This window comes from Thalassophryne amazonica, chromosome 12 (genome assembly GCF_902500255.1).
Source record: "Thalassophryne amazonica chromosome 12, fThaAma1.1, whole genome shotgun sequence".
Lineage (NCBI taxonomy): Eukaryota > Metazoa > Chordata > Actinopteri > Batrachoidiformes > Batrachoididae > Thalassophryne > Thalassophryne amazonica.
The window spans coordinates 94,781,363-94,802,643 of record NC_047114.1 but is presented as its reverse complement, the minus strand read 5'-3'; the positions used below and the strand labels follow the sequence as shown (position 1 = coordinate 94,802,643).

Sequence of the window (21,281 nt, the reverse complement as noted above, 5' to 3'; positions counted from 1 at the left end):
TTTTTGTATCAATATTGCCATCTAGTGGTCTCAGAAAAAAAGCACCAAAGGCTTCACGAGGCCTCACATGGCCATCACTACTGAGATAGACTAAGAACGGTCACCTGCAGTACTTTTTGAGGTAAGCTAATAACAGTTCAGTCTGTTTTTAAGTGAACTTTTGCTGACCAGATGAATTTATGTTATTCAGAATTTCTGTTCTACTCGAGCGGTAAGCTTTGACAGACTCAGATGAAGCTCGACTGGAAGGAAAAAGTTGCTGTTCCGCGACTGGCCACTTGAGGCTGGCTCCAAAAGTGAGCAGGTTTGCATTCAACTCCATGTTAAACTGTGCAATTTTAGAGCAGAAATAAACATGTTTACAGACTGGTACTGTGACCGTAGGACCTTTGTGGCCGGGACGGCTGTGGGATTGAACCCCGGTCTGCTCGATCTAAAGACCAGAGCTCTACCTGGTCAGCCAAAGCGGAGTTCCCCATTAGCCAAGCTAGCGGGAACGTCTTTTCAATCCAGACTTCACCTTGCTACATATCTCCCTACCATTTTTGACTTCGTCCCGAAGTCACAGGTGCATTTAAGCATGTTCTGTGACTCCTGCCGACAACACCAATTGTGACCAGAGGACCTTTGTGTCCGGGACGGTGGTGGGATCATCTTTTCAATCCGGACTTCACCTTACTACAGGTACAAAAAAACATTTTAGTCTCCATAGATAGTTTCCGCCTCCATGACAACTGTACAGGGGTGAATTTGTTTTTCTAACGACTTAGTTTAAGAGGTCTGAAGCCATAAAGTGGTCACTTTGAGTGACTTAGCGTCGGTTCACTGTAGCTGTTAGCTGTTATGAAGGCTGTGCAAACACCTGGAAACCCCTGGAATAACATGGCTCGTTGTGTGGTGAAACATCCTAACAGCTCTTGTAAGGCATCCATGCTGCAGTATTCACGCTGAGAGAAATTCTTTTTTGATTTTGTATGCTATGGCATTAGCACTATAGGTAGCCTAATCATTTAGTAGGTGCCGTTAATGTATAATTACTGAGAAAATAAGCAGCTCATAACTTTTAATGCTTTCACCAAAGTAAACCGTTAGGAGAACCACAGGGCAGTCCCCAAAAATATGATTTAATTAACACCCAAACGGAGGTTAGTCTGTTAGCTTAGCTGGTTCAGACTTGAAGAGAGGGGCATGTTCAGGCTGCTTTGATCGCACACTGAGCCACCCAGACTCCACCCCTTCATGCATTAATGAGTTCATAGTGATGTTCAGGTTATGAGTTCCTGTCATCTTGATTTGACTGTCATCCTCACAACCTTGTCTCCTTCCCTCCCTTAACCTTCACCAATGATCTTTCTCACTTCACTCCTTCAACTTCCTGACCCTTCTTTCTCCACTTTATTCATGCTCTCTCCGGTGTCTCACCTTGTCCAGCTTGCGGTGGAGCTCCCTCATGCTCCCGTCCCACTCCTGCCGCTCCCTGTCAAAACGCTCCAGGAGCTCCGCCTTCTCGCGGGTCCATCTCTTCTCTTCATGCTGCAGCCTCCAGCGCAGGTCCAAGGAGGTGCTGTGGCTCTCAGCCAGAAGGCGCCGGTGCTCCTCACGCTCCTGCTTGAAGGTCCAGTCTGGGTCTCTGGCTCCCCCTTCACCTCCCTGCGCTTCTCCTCGCGTCTCCTCCTCCAGCAGTTCAAAGAGGGAAAACACAGTAGCACTGAGCTCGGTGGAGTCATTATTATGACAACGGATGGAGGTAATATTAGAAAAGATAAAAGATTAACACGCCACCCCAAGTTTTAGAGACTAAAATGCCACAGTAGAGCTTGATCATTTTTGATTAACTGAATGATTGATACATTGATTTACTCAAGACGTTTTTCAAAATCAATCAAAAACAGCCTAAAATATGAGAAACCCCTATTTTAAAGCTGTACGGCCTCTGTTTTTTTCTTTTCTTCAGATTTAAGTCAAAAAGTATTTTCTTTGGTGCCACCATAATTTTATTCCTCAGCATTTAAATAAGGGATTCATAATATGATTTTGCCAATATGATCAAAATTTACTCTGTCTGGAAACAATTTTGAATTTTGACCCCTGAAGGGAAGAAATTCAAGAGATCAGATGGCATGACGTACATTTGGTATTGACATCTTAGCTCACATGGGAGCTTCCCTCGATTTATGTGAGGGATGCTGAGAAGGATGCGGCAACAGCCAATTGGAGTACAGAAAGGCAGTGTGACATCAACTGGCTGCTTGCTCGAGCAAAATAAATCAAGATAGTGGAAAACGCTCGAAAGAAGCTTATTTTTGTATAAATCTCAATATGTTTCTCATATATTTTGTACACGCCTAATCTCGAAACGCTGTTTTTGTAACCAGATAACATCTTTGAAGATATTTACAAGACATCTTATGGATGTTAGCATGCACGCCTGGGATCGCGCATCATGCAGGAGGGTCAGGTCAAAGGTCATCTCAAAACCTCACGTATGCGCACACGTGCTTCCTCTTGCAGACGGTGCATGACAGAAAAGACACTATTCGTTATGGAATTCCCTCCAGAAAAATATGTTCTCTTCATTAAAATGAGCCGTTATTTTGCAACATGTTACAAAAATAAACCAACATTATAATGCTTGGATGCTTTAATGCCAAATTATCCTGGAGATGGATCCGACCTTAAAATGTAATCAATTCGTCCATAATGCAAAGCTGAGCTCTGCATCAAGACCCAAATAAATTCAAAGGTGTACAACCAGTTCTTGTTTTTTAAAGTCATTAATGATGGAGGCTGTACAATTGTTCCACTCAGACAAAAGAACAAACCAAGGACATCGTTAAAAGTGCAAAATTAGAATTATGTAAACTTACAAGCACCACTGTATCTGTGGTGCAGGGACACGGAACTAACCCGAGAGAGTTCTGTCCTCTCAGATATATATTGCAAACAGTGAACTGAGGATGGAGAAAAACTTCAAAGCTGCAGACAGACAGAAGGAAGCGTCTGTGCTCCTGACACAACAGCTTTGTAATCTTCAGATGGGCTTTGATCCCACAATGTACTGGTACAAACCAAGTGTGTAACACCGGTGCAGCTCCCGAGTTACACAAGCTTGACTTCAAAGATGCAGGAATAGTTCATAAATATTTCTTGTGTGTACTTCTATACTGAAACTACCGATTGGCAAATATCTCGTTATAGCGGCTATATTAACTCAAAGAGCCACATAACGAATTATAAATAAAGTTATTTATCAAGTGCCAACACAGAGCGCGAAACATGAGCAATGACACAAATGTCTGTCATTTTACTATTTATATCCAACTATGAAGATACAAGTGGGGATCATTTTAAATGATTATCACATATAGGGGAAAAGATCAATGTGCTGGGATGGATACTAATTATGTGTAAGAAGGAAAACTATTTAAAGGGGCCATATTATAGGAAGATATGAGCCCTATATAAGCCTTTAAGCCCCGTTGGTGCCGCTGCTCATCTCCAGATTCCGCAGAATCAAGCAGATGAGTCTATCGGCACCTTCACACTTGCATGAATTTGATCCCTGCACAGCGCAAATGTGTCCAGCTTTGTCCCGCTGGACACCACGCTATAGAAAATAATCATTTCGTAGCTGATGACGCATTTGCTCTCAGAATTTGGCTGATGAAACCATCTCTCATCGTTCCTAGAATCACAGAGAAATTATCTACAGCTGCAAGTTGTCGCGTGTCTGTCATGCGGTGAAGAACGCATTTGGAATCATCTCAAAGATAATTATATATATTTATACCATGGTCAGTGAGAATTCCATGTCTAACTGGCATGCATTATTTTCGTGTATATGCACACGTAGTTCGACGAGTTAAGTCACTGTAATATCACTCCGCTCTGGTCGTCACCATAGCAACGCTCAAATCAGTTGGCGCAGATCAGCTGTGTTTTGATAGGTGAATGACAGAAACATGATAAAACATGGATTTCCAAGTGAATTTTAATATTTTTGGCCAAAATAAAACGTTTGAGGAATGGGAAGAGGAGGAGAGCAAATGAGAAGAACAGCAAAAGCAACGGCATAAAGATTCAACATCGGACGAACTGGACAAGATTGAAGACGGGAAAGAAGAAGAGAACACAAAAAAAGTTAACTTAAATAAATATTTGTGTGTTAGCTCAAATATTTCCACATACACAATGTCACCATATATATATATATATATATATATATATATATATATATATATATATATATATATATATATATACACACTCAACAAAAATATAAACGCAACACTTTTGTTTTTGCTCCCATTTTGTATGAGATGAACTCAAAGATCTAAAACTTTTTCCACATACACAATATCACCATTTCCCTCAAATATTGTTCACAAACCAGTCTAAATCTTCTCCTTTGCTGAGATAATCCATCCCACCTCACAGGTGTGCCATATCAAGATGCTGATTAGACACCATGATTAGTGCACAGGTGTGCCTTAGACTGCCCACAATAAAAGGCCACTCTGAAAGGTGCAGTTTTATTTTATTGGGGGGGGGGGGGATACCAGTCAGTATCTGGTGTGACCACCATTTGTCTCATGCAGTGCAACACATCTCCTTCGCATAGAGTTGATCAGGTTGTCAATTGTGGCCTGTGGAATGTTGGTCCACTCCTCTTCAATGGCTGTGCGAAGTTGCTGGATATTGGCAGGAACTGGTACATGCTGTCGTATACACCGGTCCAGAGCATCCCAAACATGCTCAATGGGTGACATGTCCGGCGAGTATGCCGGCCATGCAAGAACTGGGACATTTTCAGCTTCTTGGATGTATGGCACAACAATGGGCCTCAGGATCTCGTCACGGTATCTCTGTGCATTCAAAATGCCATCAATAAAACGCACCTGTGTTCTTCGTCCATAACAGATGCCTGCCCATACCATAACCCCACCGCCACCATGGGCCACTCGATGCACAACAGTGACATCAGAAAACCGCTCACCCACACGACGCCACACACGCTGTCTGCCATCTGCCCTGAACAGTGTGAACCGGGATTCATCTGTGAAGAGAACACCTCTCCAACGTGCCAAACGCCAGCAAATGTGAGCATTTGCCCACTCAAGTCGGTTACAACGACGAACTGGAGTCAGGTCGAGACCCCGATGAGGACGATGAGCATGCAGATGAGCTTCCCTGAGATGGTTTCTGACAGTTTGTGCAGAAATTCTTTGGTTATGCAAACCGATTGTTTCAGCAGCTGTCCGAGTGGCTGGTCTCAGACGATCTTGGAGGTGAACATGCTGGATGTGGAGGTCCTGGGCTGGTGTGGTTACACATGGTCTGCGGTTGTGAGGCTGGTTGGATGTACTGCCAAATTCTCTGAAACGCCTTTGGAGACGGCTTATGGTAGAGAAATGAACATTCAATACACGAGCAACAGCTCTGGTTGACATTCCTGCTGTCAGCATGCCAATTGCACGCTCCCTCAAATCTTGCGACATCTGTGGCATTGTGCTGTGTGATAAAACTGCACCTTTCAGAGTGGCCTTTTATTGTGGGCAGTCTAAGGCACACCTGTGCACTAATCATGGTGTCTAATCAGCATCTTGATATGGCACACCTGTGAGGTGGGATGGATTATCTCAGCAAAGGATAAGTGCTCACTATCACAGATTTAGACTGGTTTGTGAACAATATTTGAGGAAAATGGTGATATTGTGTATGTGGAAAAAGTTTTAGATCTTTGAGTTCAACTCATACAAAATGGGAGCAAAACCAAAAGTGTTGCGTTTATATTTTTGTTGAGTGTATATATATATATATATATAGTAATGGATTGGTGGATGTGACATAATCGTCATAATCATTCAAATGCTCTGCAGTGTTTTCGAATAGGCTGTGCAATCTTCACAACTAGTTCACACAAGTGGCACGAAATTAATGTTTGCCACAAATTTTGAACATTTTTAAAGCCGGTACCCATTTACAGCAGGTTGGACTGAAACAACGCAGATGAAGTGTCTTGTCTAAGAACAAACAGGTCTACATTTTCCAGTTAATGTGGTTTGGTATCAGAGTAAATGTTCCCCAAGTCCTTCAGTTCTGCTATAAGCAACATTATCCAAGCTCCATTTTATATTTCTGTGACATATGGCACCAGACTGAACTTTTGCTTTTTCTTTGCAACGTGCATAAATAATCTACAGCATGAGTGACAGATAGAGGGGTGGGAGGGAGGCGGGGCAAGCAGCCACTCCTTTTCATTTAAAGCAACAGATGTTTTTTGATGCTTCACCTCAACATCTACACAGTAACGTTTAGATGCACACTGTCATATTGGACACTTGATCGAAATCATCAGAGGCAGTTCAGGTGGAGGAGGTGATAGCTTGTGAAGGTGGATGAAGGCTGCAGCAGGTCCTCAGACCCTGATCGTCTGGGATTTTGCAGCCGTGGGACCAAGCTAAGGATCTGTCAGAGGCCGTGTGTTTGTCAATGTGCAACGATATTCCGTTAAACAAACACCACGGGCATCTCTAGAAGAGACCATCTTCCGAGCCATGTGGGATTGCCACAATGATTTGACACCTGGTGGTGGTATTAGCTCAGGAAAATGTTTTATCCTGATGCTTCCTGTATGATTGGAAGACTTGGACAGTAACGACTGGATGTTTCTGTGATGGATCCTTGGGTATCTGCTGGAATGACTTTGTATCAAATAAGACACTTGCACTGTTAGGGGGTGTTAATTATGACATTTTGGCCATGTGGCGTGTTTCTCTGGTCATGATCCAGCATGTAGGTGCCTCAGTGGTGAGATCCTCAACTGGACAAGGCCAAGTGGATGTTCACGTTTCGCCTGGATGCAGCTGACAGACGGGTACGTTTTTGGAGGCAGAAGAACTGATTTTCTGCGTGGGTGGTTGACGGTCACAACCCAAAGCAGTTCTCCATGGTGGTTGATGTGGAGACGCGGGGCGCCAGCACATGCTCCCAGACCCGACCTGAGACACTGGAGCAATGAGAGTAGAGGTTGAGAGAAACCACATTTGACCTTTGCTCTGGAAGGTCATGAACCATGTAAATGCTGCACAAAGTAAATCACATAAAAAGGAAATTATCCTCAAACTCATTGTAAAAGCCAAAGCTGACACTTTCTTTGGTAACAAACGGGTGACATGGCCGATGTAAAAGAGGTTTCATATGCTCTACCTCTCTGCAATGAAAAGCACTCAGGGATGATAAATAACTGCAAATAAAAACTCTAAATAAATAAATAAATTGAGATCAGCCTCTAAAATCCTCCACACTGTGAGCAGGACGTATTTGTATCATTTTTCAAACACCAGTAGAAATGACGTTAGTTTCTAATCTTCACATTATTTGTCCTCCCATTAGGAGAAACAAACAAACTAAAAAAAATGAAGCACATCCACAGCTGTCTTCTGTTAAATGGGCAAAGTTAGAGGCAAAATGCAAAATTAATTACTTTGCATCATGATACACAACATTCCCATTATGATGTTAAGTGCCAGAGAAGTGATTGATCGTTTTCTTGTCACTGGCGGCCGCCTTTCCTCTTTTAATTCTTTAGCACATAATGAATTGGATTTTGTCTGTCAGCTTAATGCAGCTATCAGATGTTTACACTCGTCGCAATCTCAGGTCAAAAAGATATATATATATATATATATATATATATATATATATATATATATATATATATATATATATTTGGCTTGTTGTTAATTTATCAGTGAGATCTCATCCGTGGAAATTACAACATGTTTACTGTCGTCCTCTTTGAACGCATTGTTGAGTTTCTGCACCGTATTGTGTCCTGCCACTTTAAGGCAGGCACTGAGATGCCATCTGTACCTGGGAAACCTGGCACTTCATCTCTGCCCACTTGACCTCCCAGGCAGCTTTGTCATTGGCATAGGACTGCTGCAGCTGGCATCGCCGCATCTCCTCCTCCTGCAGCTCCTCACGAAATTCCTCCAGCAGGGTCCGCAATGCCTGCACCATCCGACGGTTCTCCCCAAACTGCACGCAGAGAGAAAGCAGGTTCATCCCACACACTCACAATAATAAATATCCCCCCCCCCCACCACCACTATGTATGTATATGAATGTAATCCACTCTAATCTAACCAATTTATCACATTGAATTAACGGTGTATGTAAAATTTCCCAAATAACTATTTTAGTAGGTTTCTCATAGCATTTATCAAATACGAGTTGATGAATAAAATGTATTTTATTATGATGAATTTGGCTATAATTGGTTGACTCAGTCTTTCCGTAGAGCAGTTATTGGGAAAATACTGAAAAACATGTTCCAAGTTCCTTTAGATAAGATACTTAAGATACTTTATAGACTACGTTGTATAATTGGCCTGGGGCTATCTTGGTGTTAGGTAACATTAGCATGAGCTGAGAGCCTCTATTATTAGCCAATTACAGCTGTTTTGCAAAAGAATTTTAAAACAATTAATTGCACTGAACAAAGCCACTAAACAGATGTTTTGTTTTCGTCTGTTCAGTGGCCAGAAGAAACAATCTGAGGTATTTGTGCCTCATACAATAACATTAATTTGCCAGTCGGTTTCTGCTTGCTAATACAGTGTCTGTATTATAGATAAATAATGAAGCAAGTTGTCAAATGTTTAAAAACATGACTACCTCACGTATGATCATCTGTTCATTGGCCACATGAAGCAGTTTACTCTTCAGTTCTTTGTGCCTCATGCAACAATAAAAATTAACCCATTAGCTTCTGCTCGCTAATGCAGAATTATAAATAAATAATACACAGAGTTTTCAAACTGTTAGTTATACTGCATGTTTGCCTCACCTATGATCATCTGTTCAGTAGCCACAAGAAGTGATTTATATAACTTCTTTGTGCCTCATACAATAACATTAATTAGCTTATTGGCTTCTGCTTGCAAACACAGTGTTGGAACATACAGTGCATCTGGAAAGTAGTCACAGCTCTGCAATTTTTCCACATTTTTTATATTACAGCCTTATTACGAAATGGATGAAATTAATTATTTTCCTCAAAATTGTACACATAGTATCTCATAATGACAATGTGAAAAATGTTTTAGGCGATTAAAAGGCGTTGTTTGGTTTAGGCGTTGTTCACCTGCATCCCCACCGCTGAGGCCATCTCAGCTGTGAGGCAGAGACTGCTGGAAGATGTGTCTCTACCTGAAAGGACCAAACTCACACCAGACCACATCTGCCAACTCTTGGAGATCTGTCTTAACACCACGTATTTCCTGTTTAGGGGGAATTACTACAGGCAGACCCATGGTCGTGCGATGGGGTCTCCGGTATCCCCCATTGTGGCCAATCTGTACATGGAGTGAGTGGAAAAGACAGCCTTGACGTCGTTCACGGGCATCTCTCCCAGTCACTGGTTCAGATATGTCGAACATGGGTTAACATGGGTTAAAATCAAGCAACAGGAGGTCGAGGACTTTACAGAACACATCAATTTGGTGGACTCCAATATCAAGTTCACACGTGAGGATGCCAGAAACAACCATTTAGCCTTCTTGGACTGTGATGTTATGATTGGAGAGAACAGGCAGCTCCAGACAGAGGTTTACAGAAAACCCACTCACACTGACCAATATCTGCTCTTTGGCTCAAACCACCCCCTTGAACACAAGCTCGGGGTGATCAGGACTCTTCAACACAGAGCCCTACAGGTGCCCATAACTGCAGAGGGAAGGGCTAAAGAGCAACAACTTGTACGGAAAGCCCTCACAGTATGTGGGTACCCACGATGGTCCCTGGACAAAGTGCAGAAGTCCCAGAAAACAAAGGGACCAGATAGACAGGAGACGGAGACAAGAAGAAGAGGAGTGTCTCTCCCTTATTTAGCAGGAGTAGGGGAAAAACTACAGAGGATCTTCAGACAGCACAAAATCCCAGTTTACTTTAAACCAGTCAACACCTTGAGACAGAAATTAGTTCACCCTAAGGACAGGATCCCTAGTTACAAACAGAGCAATGTAGTGTATCATATCAGATGTCAGGAAAACTGTAATGAACACTACATAGGTGAGACGAAGCAACTTTTACACAAGAGGCTATACCAGCACTGCAGAGAGGTCGCCAGTGGACCTCAGTCTGCGGTTCATCTCCACCTTAAAGACAGTAACCACACGTTTGAGGACAAGGAAGTTAAAATCTTAGCCAGAGAGAAGAAATGGTTTGAGAGAGGTGTCAAGGAAGCATTCTTTGTGAAACAGTTGAAACCCAGCCTTAACCGGGGAGCGGGTCTCAGACACGCTTTGTCCCCTGTTTACAATGTAGTACTCAGGTCAAAGCAGTTTCAGTCTTTTGTTCATGGTAATGAGTCATTCACGTCATCAGGAGAGAGTCGTCAAGGGAGCCATCAGGGGAGGCTTCTGTCCTGTCATTAGGAGAGTGCTAACTAGAGCACAATAGGTGCTAATTGTTGTGTGGGCCACCAGAAGAGGAGGTACTGCTGGCCCACCACCAGAGGGCGCCCTGTCTGGAGTGCAGGCTCCAGGCACCAGAGGGCGCAGCCGCCTCACAGGAGCAGCCAGGGTGACAGCTGTCACGCATCACCTGCAACAGCTGTTACCAATCATCTGATCGGCAGGAGTATATCAGCAGGACGACGTCTCCACCTCTTTGCCGAGATATCGTTTCTACCGAGAAGGTAAAGTACTCAGCTAACTGTTTGACAGTGATCTTTGTGACTTTGTGCATTACTCTGAGAGAACTTTCCAACGAGAGGTGGAGGCAGCTTACCTGCCGTTCGGATTCCTGGGTGCGAACGCGCCCTCCTTTAATTGTTCTTTATTCCTCGCCAGCAGTACCAGGTCCGACACGCGGAGGCAGTGGCCACCTGGGAATTCGGGACTTGGTGGCTCCAGTATTCCCGGGGTCTGGTGGCGGAGGAAACCGTGTGGTTCCGGTTCTACTTTGGAGAGGCGTCTCCTATCTTCGAGCCTGCCCACACGACACCTGTGTGAATTTGACTTTGTCCATTATTGTAATCTGTTGTACTTGTTGTGCATATTCACAACAGTAAAGTGTGTTATTTGACCTATTCCATTGTCCGTTCATTTGCGCCCCCTGTTGTGGGTCCGTGTACTTACACTTTCCCAACAGGATATCTCGGCCTACGTCATGGACCCCGTGGGGCGTCAACCGGCTGTTGAACGGCCAATGGAAGAACAGGGCGCACTGGCGTCCGCAGGAGGAATGATCGGTGAGTTGCAGCGGATCCTCACCGCTTTCACGGCTCGGTTGGATTTAATGACCGAGCAGAACGTCCTCCTTAACCGCAGGGTGGAGGCTCTCGCCACGCAGGTGGAAGCGCGCCCTCAGGGCGCTGCTGCGGCTCTCCCTCCTGTCGACCCTGTGCGTAACAGTGACGTTCCACAGGTCGTTCAACGACCCCTCCCACCTTCCCCTGAAGCATACATAAGCCCTCCAGAGCCGTACGGGGGTTGTGTGGAGACATGCGCGGACTTTCTTATGCAGTGTTCGCTCGTCTTCGCACAACGTCCCGTCATGTACGCGACTGATGCTAGTAAGATAGCTTATGTCATTAATCTGCTTCGCGGCAAGGCACGCGCTTGGGCTACAGCGCTTTGGGAGCAAAATTCACGGCTCCTTCTGACATATGATGGGTTTGTGAGGGAGTTCAGAACAGTGTTCGATCATCCAAATAGAGGAGAGACCGCTTCAGCCATGCTGCTGTCAATGAGACAGGGGCACCGGAGCGCAGCTGTTTATGCAGTCGACTTCCGCATCGCGGCTGCGAGGTCCGGCTGGAATAACACTGCCCTCCGCGCCACCTTCGTAAACGGACTGTCGTTGGTCCTGAAGGAGCTCCTGGTGGCCAAGGACGAACCGCGGGATTTAGACAGGCTTATTGATCTCGTTATACGATTAGACAATCGGTTAGAGGAACGCCGTCGGGAGCGAGGCGAAGGACGTGACCGGATACGCGCCGCCCCTCTCCCTTCCGGGTTCGAAAAGGGGCCGCCCTCCCCACGCTCCACAGCCGCAGCGCTTTGTGGGGCAACAGCTCCCCCTGCTGACGTTGTTAGGGAAACGCACAGGGCCAAAATGGGGAGGCTGATCCGTGGAGAGTGTTTTCTCTGCAGCTCAACAGAGCACACACAGAGAGACTGCCCCAAACGGCCAAAACATCAACACTCGCCCTTAGAGACTGGGCTAAGGGGGGGTCAAGACATTCAAGTGAGACACACACAAATTGCCACACGACTCCCAGTCACAATCCTGAGCGGGGATTTAACCCTTCAAGCCCGAGCACTGGTGGACACGGGGTCAGAAGGGAATCTGCTAGACAGCAGATGGGCAAAGGAGGTAGGGCTCCCTCTGGTGGCGCTTCCTACGCCATTGCAGGTGCGGGCACTAGATGGCACCCTCCTCCCTTTACTCACACACAAGACACCACCAGTAACTCTGGTGGTGTCTGGAAACCATTGGGAGGAGATTGAGTTTTTTGTAACTCCTTCTACCTCCCGCGTGATTTTGGGCATCCCATGGATGTTAAAGCACAATCCCCGGATCGATTGGCCGTCTGGGGTGGTGGTTCAGTGGAGCGAAACCTGCCATCGGGTGTGTTTAGGATCCTCGGTTCCTCCCGGTTCCCAGGCTAAGGAGGAGGTCAAAGTCCCTCCCAATTTGACAGCAGTGCCGGTTGAGTACCACGATCTTGCTGACGTCTTCAGCAAGGATCTGGCACTCACCCTTCCCCCGCACCATCCGTACGATTGTGCCATTGATTTGGTTCCAGGCTCTGAGTTCCCGTCCAGCAGGCTGTACAACCTCTCACGACCTGAGCGCGAATCAATGGAGACCTACATCCGGGACTCATTAGCTGCCGGGCTGATCCGGAACTCCACCTCCCCGATGGGGGCAGGTTTCTTTTTTGTGGGCAAGAAAGACGGCGGACTTCGTCCATGTATTGATTACAGGGGGCTGAATGAGATTACGGTTCGCAACCGATACCCGTTGCCATTATTAGATTCTGTGTTCACCCCCCTGCATGGAGCCAAAATCTTTACTAAGCTGGATCTTAGAAATGCGTATCACCTGGTTCGGATCCGGAAGGGAGACGAATGGAAGACGGCATTTAACACCCCGTTAGGTCACTTTGAGTACCTGGTCATGCCGTTCGGCCTCACAAACGCCCCCGTGACGTTCCAAGCATTGGTTAATGATGTCTTGCGGGATTTCCTGCACCGATTCGTCTTCGTATATCTAGACGATATCCTCATCTTTTCTCCGGATCCTGAGACTCATGTCCGGCATGTACGTCAGGTCCTGCAGCGGTTGTTGGAGAACTGGCTGTTTGTGAAGGGCGAGAAGTGCGAGTTTCACCGCACTTCTTTGTCCTTCCTGGGGTTCATCATCTCCCCCAACTCCGTCGCTCCTGATCCGGCCAAGGTTGCGGCGGTGAGAGACTGGCCCCAACCCACTAGTCGTAGGAAGCTGCAACAGTTCCTCGGCTTTGCAAATTTTTACAGGAGGTTCATTAAGGGCTACAGTCAGGTAGTTAGCCCCCTGACAGCCCTGACCTCACCAAAAGTCCCCTTCACCTGGTCGGATCGTTGCGATGCCGCGTTCAAGGAGTTGAAACGGCGCTTCTCGTCTGCACCCGTTCTGGTGCAGCCCGATCCTAGTCGCCAGTTAGTGGTTGAAGTGGACGCCTCGGACTCAGGGATAGGAGCTGTGCTTTCCCAGAGCGGGAGGACCGATAAGGTCCTTCACCCGTGTGCCTATTTTTCCCGCAGGTTGACCCCGGCCGAACGGAACTATGACGTCGGCAATCGAGAACTCCTTGCGGTGAAAGAGGCTCTTGAAGAGTGGAGACATCTGTTGGAGGGAACGTCCGTGCCATTCACGGTTTTCACTGACCACCGGAACCTGGAGTATATCAGGACCGCCAAGCGGCTGAACCCCAGGCAAGCCCGCTGGTCACTGTTCTTCGGCCGTTTTGACTTCCGGATCACCTACCGTCCCGGGACCAAGAACCAGAAATCGGATGCCTTGTCCCGGGTACATGAAGATGAAGTCAAAACGGAGTTGTCGGATCCACCGGAACCCATCATCCCGGAGTCCACTATCGTGGCCACCCTCACCTGGGACGTAGAGAGAACCGTCCGGGAGGCCCTGGCACGAAGCCCGGACCCCGGGACTGGGCCGAAGAACAAACTCTACGTCCCACCAGAAGCTAGGGCTGCAGTCCTGGACTTCTGTCACGGCTCTAAGCTCTCCTGTCATCCAGGGGTGCGAAGAACCGTGGCAGTTGTCCGGCAGCGCTTCTGGTGGGCGTCCCTAGAGGCCGACGTCCGGGATTATATCCAGGCCTGCACCACCTGCGCCAGGGGCAAGGCTGACCATCGCAGGGCTTCGGGACTGCTCCAGCCGCTGCCCGTGCCCCATCGCCCCTGGTCCCACATCGGCCTGGATTTTGTCACGGGCCTCCCGCCGTCCCAGGGCAACACCACCATCCTCACGATAGTGGACCGATTCTCCAAGGCGGCCCACTTCGTGGCCCTCCCGAAGCTCCCGACGGCCCAGGAGACAGCGGACCTCCTGGTCCACCACGTCGTCCGGCTGCATGGGATACCATCGGACATCGTTTCGGATCGTGGTCCCCAGTTCTCCTCGCAAGTCTGGAGGAGCTTCTGCCGGGAACTGGGGGCCACGGTGAGTCTCTCATCCGGGTATCATCCCCAGACCAACGGGCAAGCAGAACGGGCCAATCAGGAGGTGGAGCAGGCCCTGCGTTGCGTGACAGCCGCGCACCCGGCGGCCTGGAGTACCCATCTGGCCTGGATCGAGTACGCCCATAACAGCCAGGTGTCGGCAGCCACCGGCCTCTCCCCTTTCAAGGTGTGTCTGGGGTACCAACCTCCTTTGTTTCCGGTGGTTGAGGGAGAGGTCGGTGTGCCCTCGGTCCAGGCCCACCTACGGAAGTGCCATCGGGTGTGGCGTGCCGCCCGTTCTGCCTTGCTGAAGGCCCGGATGAGGACGAAGGCCCATGCAGACCGTCGGCGGACCCCGGCCCCTACGTACCGGCCAGGGCAGGCAGTGTGGTTGTCTACAAAGGACATACCCCTTCAAGTGGACTCCCCCAAACTGCAGGACCGGTACATCGGTCTGTTCAAGATCATCAAGGTACTCAGTCCAGCCGCAGTGAGGCTTCAGCTTCCGGCCTCACTGCGGATCCATCCCGTTTTCCACGTGTCCCGGATTAAGCCCCATCACACCTCACCCCTCTGTACTCCCGGTCCGGCACCACCTCCTGCCCGGATCATCGATGGCGAGCCGGCTTGGACTGTGCGCCGGCTCTTGGATGTCCGTAGGATGGGCCGGGGCTTCCAGTATTTGGTGGACTGGGAGGGGTACGGACCTGAAGAACGCTCCTAGGTGAAGAGGAGCTTCATCCTGGACCCGGCCCTCCTGGCCGATTTCTACCGCCGCCACCCGGACAAACCTGGTCGGGCGCCAGGAGGCGCCCGTTGAGGGGGGGGGGGTCCTGTTGTGTGGGCCGCCAGAAGAGGAGGTACTGCTGGCCCACCACCAGAGGGCGCCCTGTCTGGAGTGCAGGCTCCAGGCACCAGAGGGCGCAGCCGCCTCACAGGAGCAGCCAGGGTGACAGCTGTTACGCATCACTTACAACAGCTGTTACCAATCATCTGATCGGCAGGAGTATATCAGCAGGACGACGTCTCCACCTCTTTGCCGAGATATCATTTCTACCGAGAAGGTAACGTACTCAGCTAACTGTTTGACAGTGATCTTTGTGACTTTGTGCATTACTCTGAGAGAACTTTCCAACGAGAGGTGGAGGCAGCTTACCTGCCGTTCGGATTCCTGGGTGCGAACGCGCCCTCCTTTAATTGTTCTTTATTCCTCGCCAGCAGTACCAGGTCCGACACGCGGAGGCAGTGGCCACCTGGGAATTCGGGACTTGGCGGCTCCAGTATTCCCGGGGTCTGGTGGCGGAGGAAACCTGCCCACACGACACCTGTGTGAATTTGACTTTGTCCATTATTGTAATCTGTTGTACTTGTTGTGCATATTCACAACAGTAAAGTGTGTTATTTGACCTATTCCATTGTCCGTTCATTTGCGCCCCCTGTTGTGGGTCCGTGTACTTACACTTTCCCAACACTAATTACAGCTATTGTTTAGTCACTAGCCTATAGCAGTCAGCCTCTCGGTAGGTGGGGTCTGGTTAGGTTTGTTGGCTTCTGTTTTATTCTTCTCTACAAGAGTCAAGACAGAAGTCAGACTACCAGAGCAAGAATTTTAGCTGAGGAAGCTTCTGTGATTTGAAGCGAAACGTCCTCACGTCAAGCAACCCAGTCCAGTCGAAGATTCAAGCTTCTCTACTATAGGCGATTAGAACTAAAAAACTAAGAAATCACGTGTACATAAGTATTCACAGCCTTTGCCATGAAGCTCAAAATTGAGCTCAGATGTCTCCTGCTTCCACTGATTATCCTTAAGATGTTTCTGCAGCTTAATCGGAGTCCACCTGGGGTAAATTCATTTGATTAGACCTGATTTGGAAAGACAGCTGTCTACATATAAGGTCCCACAATTGACAGTCAGAGCACAAACCAAGCATGAAGTCAAAGGAATTGTCTGTAGACCTCAGAGACAGGATTTTCTCGAGGCACAAATCTGGGGAAGGATACAGAAACATTTCTGCTGCTTTGAAGGTCCCAGTGAGCACAGTGAGCACCATCATCTGTAAATGGAAGAAGTTCAGATCCACCAGGATTCTTCCTAGAGCTGGCCACCTGTCTAAACTGAGCAATCGGGGGAGAAGGGCCTTAATCAGGGAGGTGACCAAGAACCTGATGGTCACTCTGTCAGAGCTCCAGTATTCCTCTGTAGAGAGGGGAGAACCTTCCAGAAGGACAACCATCTCTGCAGCAATCCACCAATCAGGCCTGTATGGTAGAGTGGCCAGATGGAAGCCACTCCTTAGTAAAAGGCACAATGCAGCCCACCTGGAGTTTGACAAAAGACACCTGAAGGACTCTCAGACCAGGAGAAACAAAATTCTCTGGTCTGATGAGACAAAGATTGAACTCTTTGACGTCATGTTTGGAGGAAGCCAGGCACCATTCCCTACAGTGAAGCATGGTGGTGGCAGCATCATGCTGTGGGGATGTTTTTCAGCAGCAGGAACTGGGAGACTGCATGAAAACCTGCTCCAGAGTGCTCACCATCCAACCTGATAGAGCTTGAGATGTGCTGCAAAGAGGAATGGACCAACTTGCTCAAAGAAGAAGAAGAAGAGCCTTTACTGACATTGTACATATATACAATGAAATTTGTCTTCTGCATTTAACCCATCCTAATTACAGTTAGACACAATCCAATGACTATGAGCAGTGAGCAGCCACAGTCTGGTGCCTGGGGACCAACTCCAGATGTAGAGACGCTACTTTGTTCAGGTGCAGAGAAGAAGCAGACTCTAAATAAGCATGTTTTGATTGTGGGAGGAAACCGGAGTGCCTGGAGGAAACCCACACAGACACGGGGAAAAGATGCAAATTCCACACAGAAAGTACAGGAATCAATCCCATGACCTTCTTGCTGTGAGGCACCAGTGCTAACCACTGTGCCAGATAGATGAAGATCGGTGCGCCAAGCTTGTGGCATCATATTCAAGAAGACTTGAGTCTGTAATTGCTGCCAAAGGTGCATCAACAAAGTATTGAGCAAAGGGTGTGAATACTTATGTACACGTGATTTCTTAGTTTTTTATTTTTTAATAAATTAGCAAAAAAAAAAAAAAAATTTCATGTTATCATTATGGGGTGTTGTGAGTAGAATTTTGAGGTGAAAAAAACAAGAAAAAGAATTTACTCCATTTTGGAATAAGACTGTAACATTAAAGATGTGAATACTTTCCGGATGCGCAGCAAATAAATAATGCGCCAAATTTTCAGCTGTTTAATTACATGAAAATTCAGTAAGGTATATCTTATATATTATATTCCAATTCTAAGGTGGAACTATGCCAGTATACAAAGGTATATCTAAATATCTAAAAAGGAAGAGTAAAATAGAAGAGTAGAAAAGAGTAGAGTAGAACCACTTAGGTGCCTGGTCTTGAGAACCAGGGATGGTAGGTTGAAAAGCTTTTTTATCCCATGGGAACCCTCACTACCCACCCAAGCAGCTCAAGAAAAAGGTATATATTATATAATAAATAATAAGACATAAGAAGGATAAGACATCACAGGAGACGATTGTAGTAAAAGTAATTAGTATGTAGACTAGTAGTGAAATCAAATATGAGGTCTGTTAGAAAAGTATCCAACCTTTTTATTTTTTCAAAAACCTGATGGATTTGAATCACGTGTGCTTGCATGAGCCAACGAACCTTCGTGCACATGCGTGAATTTTTTCATGCCTGTCGGTTGCATCATTTGCTTGTAAGCAGCCTTTGTGTGAGGATGGGTGGAGTCTCTCGTTGTTTTTTCTTTGCAAGGAAAATGGCAGAACGACTGGAGCAGCGCGACTGCATCAAATTTTGCCAGAAACTGGGCCACAGCCAGGTGGAAACCATTCGGATTATTCAGACGACTTTCGGTGACGATCCTCTGGGCATCACACAGATTAAGGAGCGGTACAACCAGTTTAAAGACGACTGCACAACGGTGGAGAGCGAGCCGCGCTCCGATCGGCATCAACACACTGAAATGACCAGATCATTTCCAAAGTGAACGCTGTGGTGATGCGGGACCATCGTGTGACTATCCGAGAAATTGTGTAAGAGGTGGATATCAGCATTTTTTCAGGACATTCCACTGTGACAGAAGATTTTGCCATGAAAAGAGTTGCAGCGAGATTCATGCCGATGGCTTCGGCACGAAGCTGCTGATGGAGCAAAAGCACCTTCGTCTTGAAGTCTCACAGGACATGTTGTGACATGCCCACCTCTTCCACAATTTCTCAGATAGTCACACGAGTGAAAAGCCACCGAAAGCCGTCTGAATCATCCAAATGGTGGAAGAGGTGAGCATCATTGTGTCTAGATCTTACTTGTGTAAAGCTCTTTGAGGTGATGCACTGTATTCCATGATTCGGTGATTTATCAACACATTAAATTAAATTGTTTTGGCTGGGATAGGCTCCGGCCCTCCTGTGACCCATAACAAGACTAAACTGGATCTGAAAATGAATGAATGAATATGATGCCATGGTTTATTCTATGCACTCTATCCAATGCCCTTATGCTTTGCTCCTGCATTGATCAATCATGCCGCAGGAGAAGATACATCCAGGCTTTATTCATCAGTTTTGTGAACAATTTTTGTAACAAAGTGAAGCATATAAAACCAACTAATATCTAATTATGTTTATAGGCCTTAAGAGAACACAGCACTGTACCTTTAAACTTATCCTAGCTACTGTATTAATAGCTGTGGTTAGTATGTTTGAGGTTACAGAGATAATCTTGGCTGTCCCTTGACAGATGTGACTCTAGGTTGGCACTTTGATGGTCCACAAGCTGAGCCAGTGCAATTTTGATTTTTATCAAGGTTGGTAGAGCGTTCTAAAAATTCCAAACCTTTTCTATCTATGAAGTTGTTGGGGCACCCACCACAAGTTTATCATTTTTTCCACATCCTGCCCTATCCTCAGCAGTCTGCAGTTCTCATCTTAAGGGAGACTGTCCTCCCACTATGAGTTCTGTATTTTGTGTTGTCTACCTCCTGTAATGATGGAAGACCTGACATTCATGTTACATGTCCATACAAGAACAGAAGATTTTTGAAGCATGGGTAAGGTTCCTGTCGTCCAAGACTGACTTTGTCTTTTCCAGTGCAGGTATTTCTTGCTTCTGGTAATGAAGGAGAGTTAGTTGTAAGTCGGTCGACCTCAAGCCTCTCAGGTGCCGGAGCTTATCATCGGATTCTGTAGCATAAAACATATGAGATTCTATACTTCCTCCTGGATGAATTGATGGTCAGTTGCAGGTTACTTACTCAGCCAAGGCTGGTACCCATTTACAGCTCGGACAACAGAGATTAAGTGTCTTGTCCAAGGACACAGACAGATAGTATGTTTGAGAGTCAATCCCAGGTCCACATATAGGACGTCCAATTCCTTATCCCACTGAGATACCTGCTCTAACAGTTATTATCCCCTACTTCCTCCCTGGTGACTACAGTACATTGTGTATGTGTATGTAGCCTTAGCATCCACTTACCCATTGATCTCTATGAATGCATCTCATTCTTTTTCCCCAGTACAAAATTTGCCTCAAGCGCATTGAATAAAAATTCTACTTTTGCCATGGATTTCCGATCAAATGTAAGCAATGCGCACCAGGAAGCTAGCTTTTGATAGCTCATAAAGCTTCAGTTGCTTGACTGTTGATGTTCAAAGTGCAGTTGAAAAATCAGTAGTTTAACGACTTCAACACAAAGTGAATATTAGCTATTTTGTACAGATGTAAGATGCAAATTTCTTTGAGTTGAACACTAGATGGTATCACATATATTACACACGTTTATATGCTAATGTCATCAGGATATACATGGTTGGGTTCGTTGACCAGTGTGTTGTGGTCACTGTGAGAGAACAACGTAAAGTATCATGCTTACAACTTACCCACTTGAGACAACGACCACTACTAGATTATGTGGAAATTCCATTGGAAATGTGAGAGCTCATTATGATTAAGTTCAACAGGGAAATTAATCTTATGCATTAGTCGGAACCCAACTATTTAGGAGCAGCAGGAACCCATAGGACAGAATCCTGGACCACATCCAGTTTGAGGATGCGGTGCAGTAAGATTTCTGAAACCTTGGATGTGTGTTGTCTGATGTAGCAGGAAACACTCTCAGTTCACGGTTGGTGTACGATTTATTTTAGATGATTCCAGTTTTCTGAGTACAAATTCCAACATTCCCACTCAGATCGTACCAGAATAAACTGGTTGTCTTCCAAAACAAACTGCCAGCCAGTTTGAATTATGTGCAAATATTCAATGAAATCATCCGACAAACTTATCACGCTGCTCCCTGAACTCGGTCTTGAAAAGTTCTTCCATATGCAGATGATACTTTACTTCAATATTCAAGCGCTGAATAAAGTCTGCATTTTTTTTTTCGATACAGCAGTCCACTGGGCACATGTTAAAATGTCAAAATTGCCCTGAGAAAAGCAAAGATGTCAGATTACTGTGCCGACTGTTCTTGTGAAACTGT

At 46.4% G+C, this 21,281-nt stretch overlaps 1 protein-coding gene across 1 annotated transcript in view; it reads right to left on the bottom strand.

Annotated features, from left to right (window-relative positions):
* LOC117522681 (microtubule cross-linking factor 1) overlaps positions 1-21,281 on the bottom strand; it is a 137,269-nt gene that overhangs the window by 24,079 nt on the left and 91,909 nt on the right. The window contains 2 exon segments of the mRNA XM_034184131.1: positions 1,423-1,674; positions 7,876-8,043. Coding sequence (XP_034040022.1) covers positions 1,423-1,674; positions 7,876-8,043 — 420 coding nt within the window.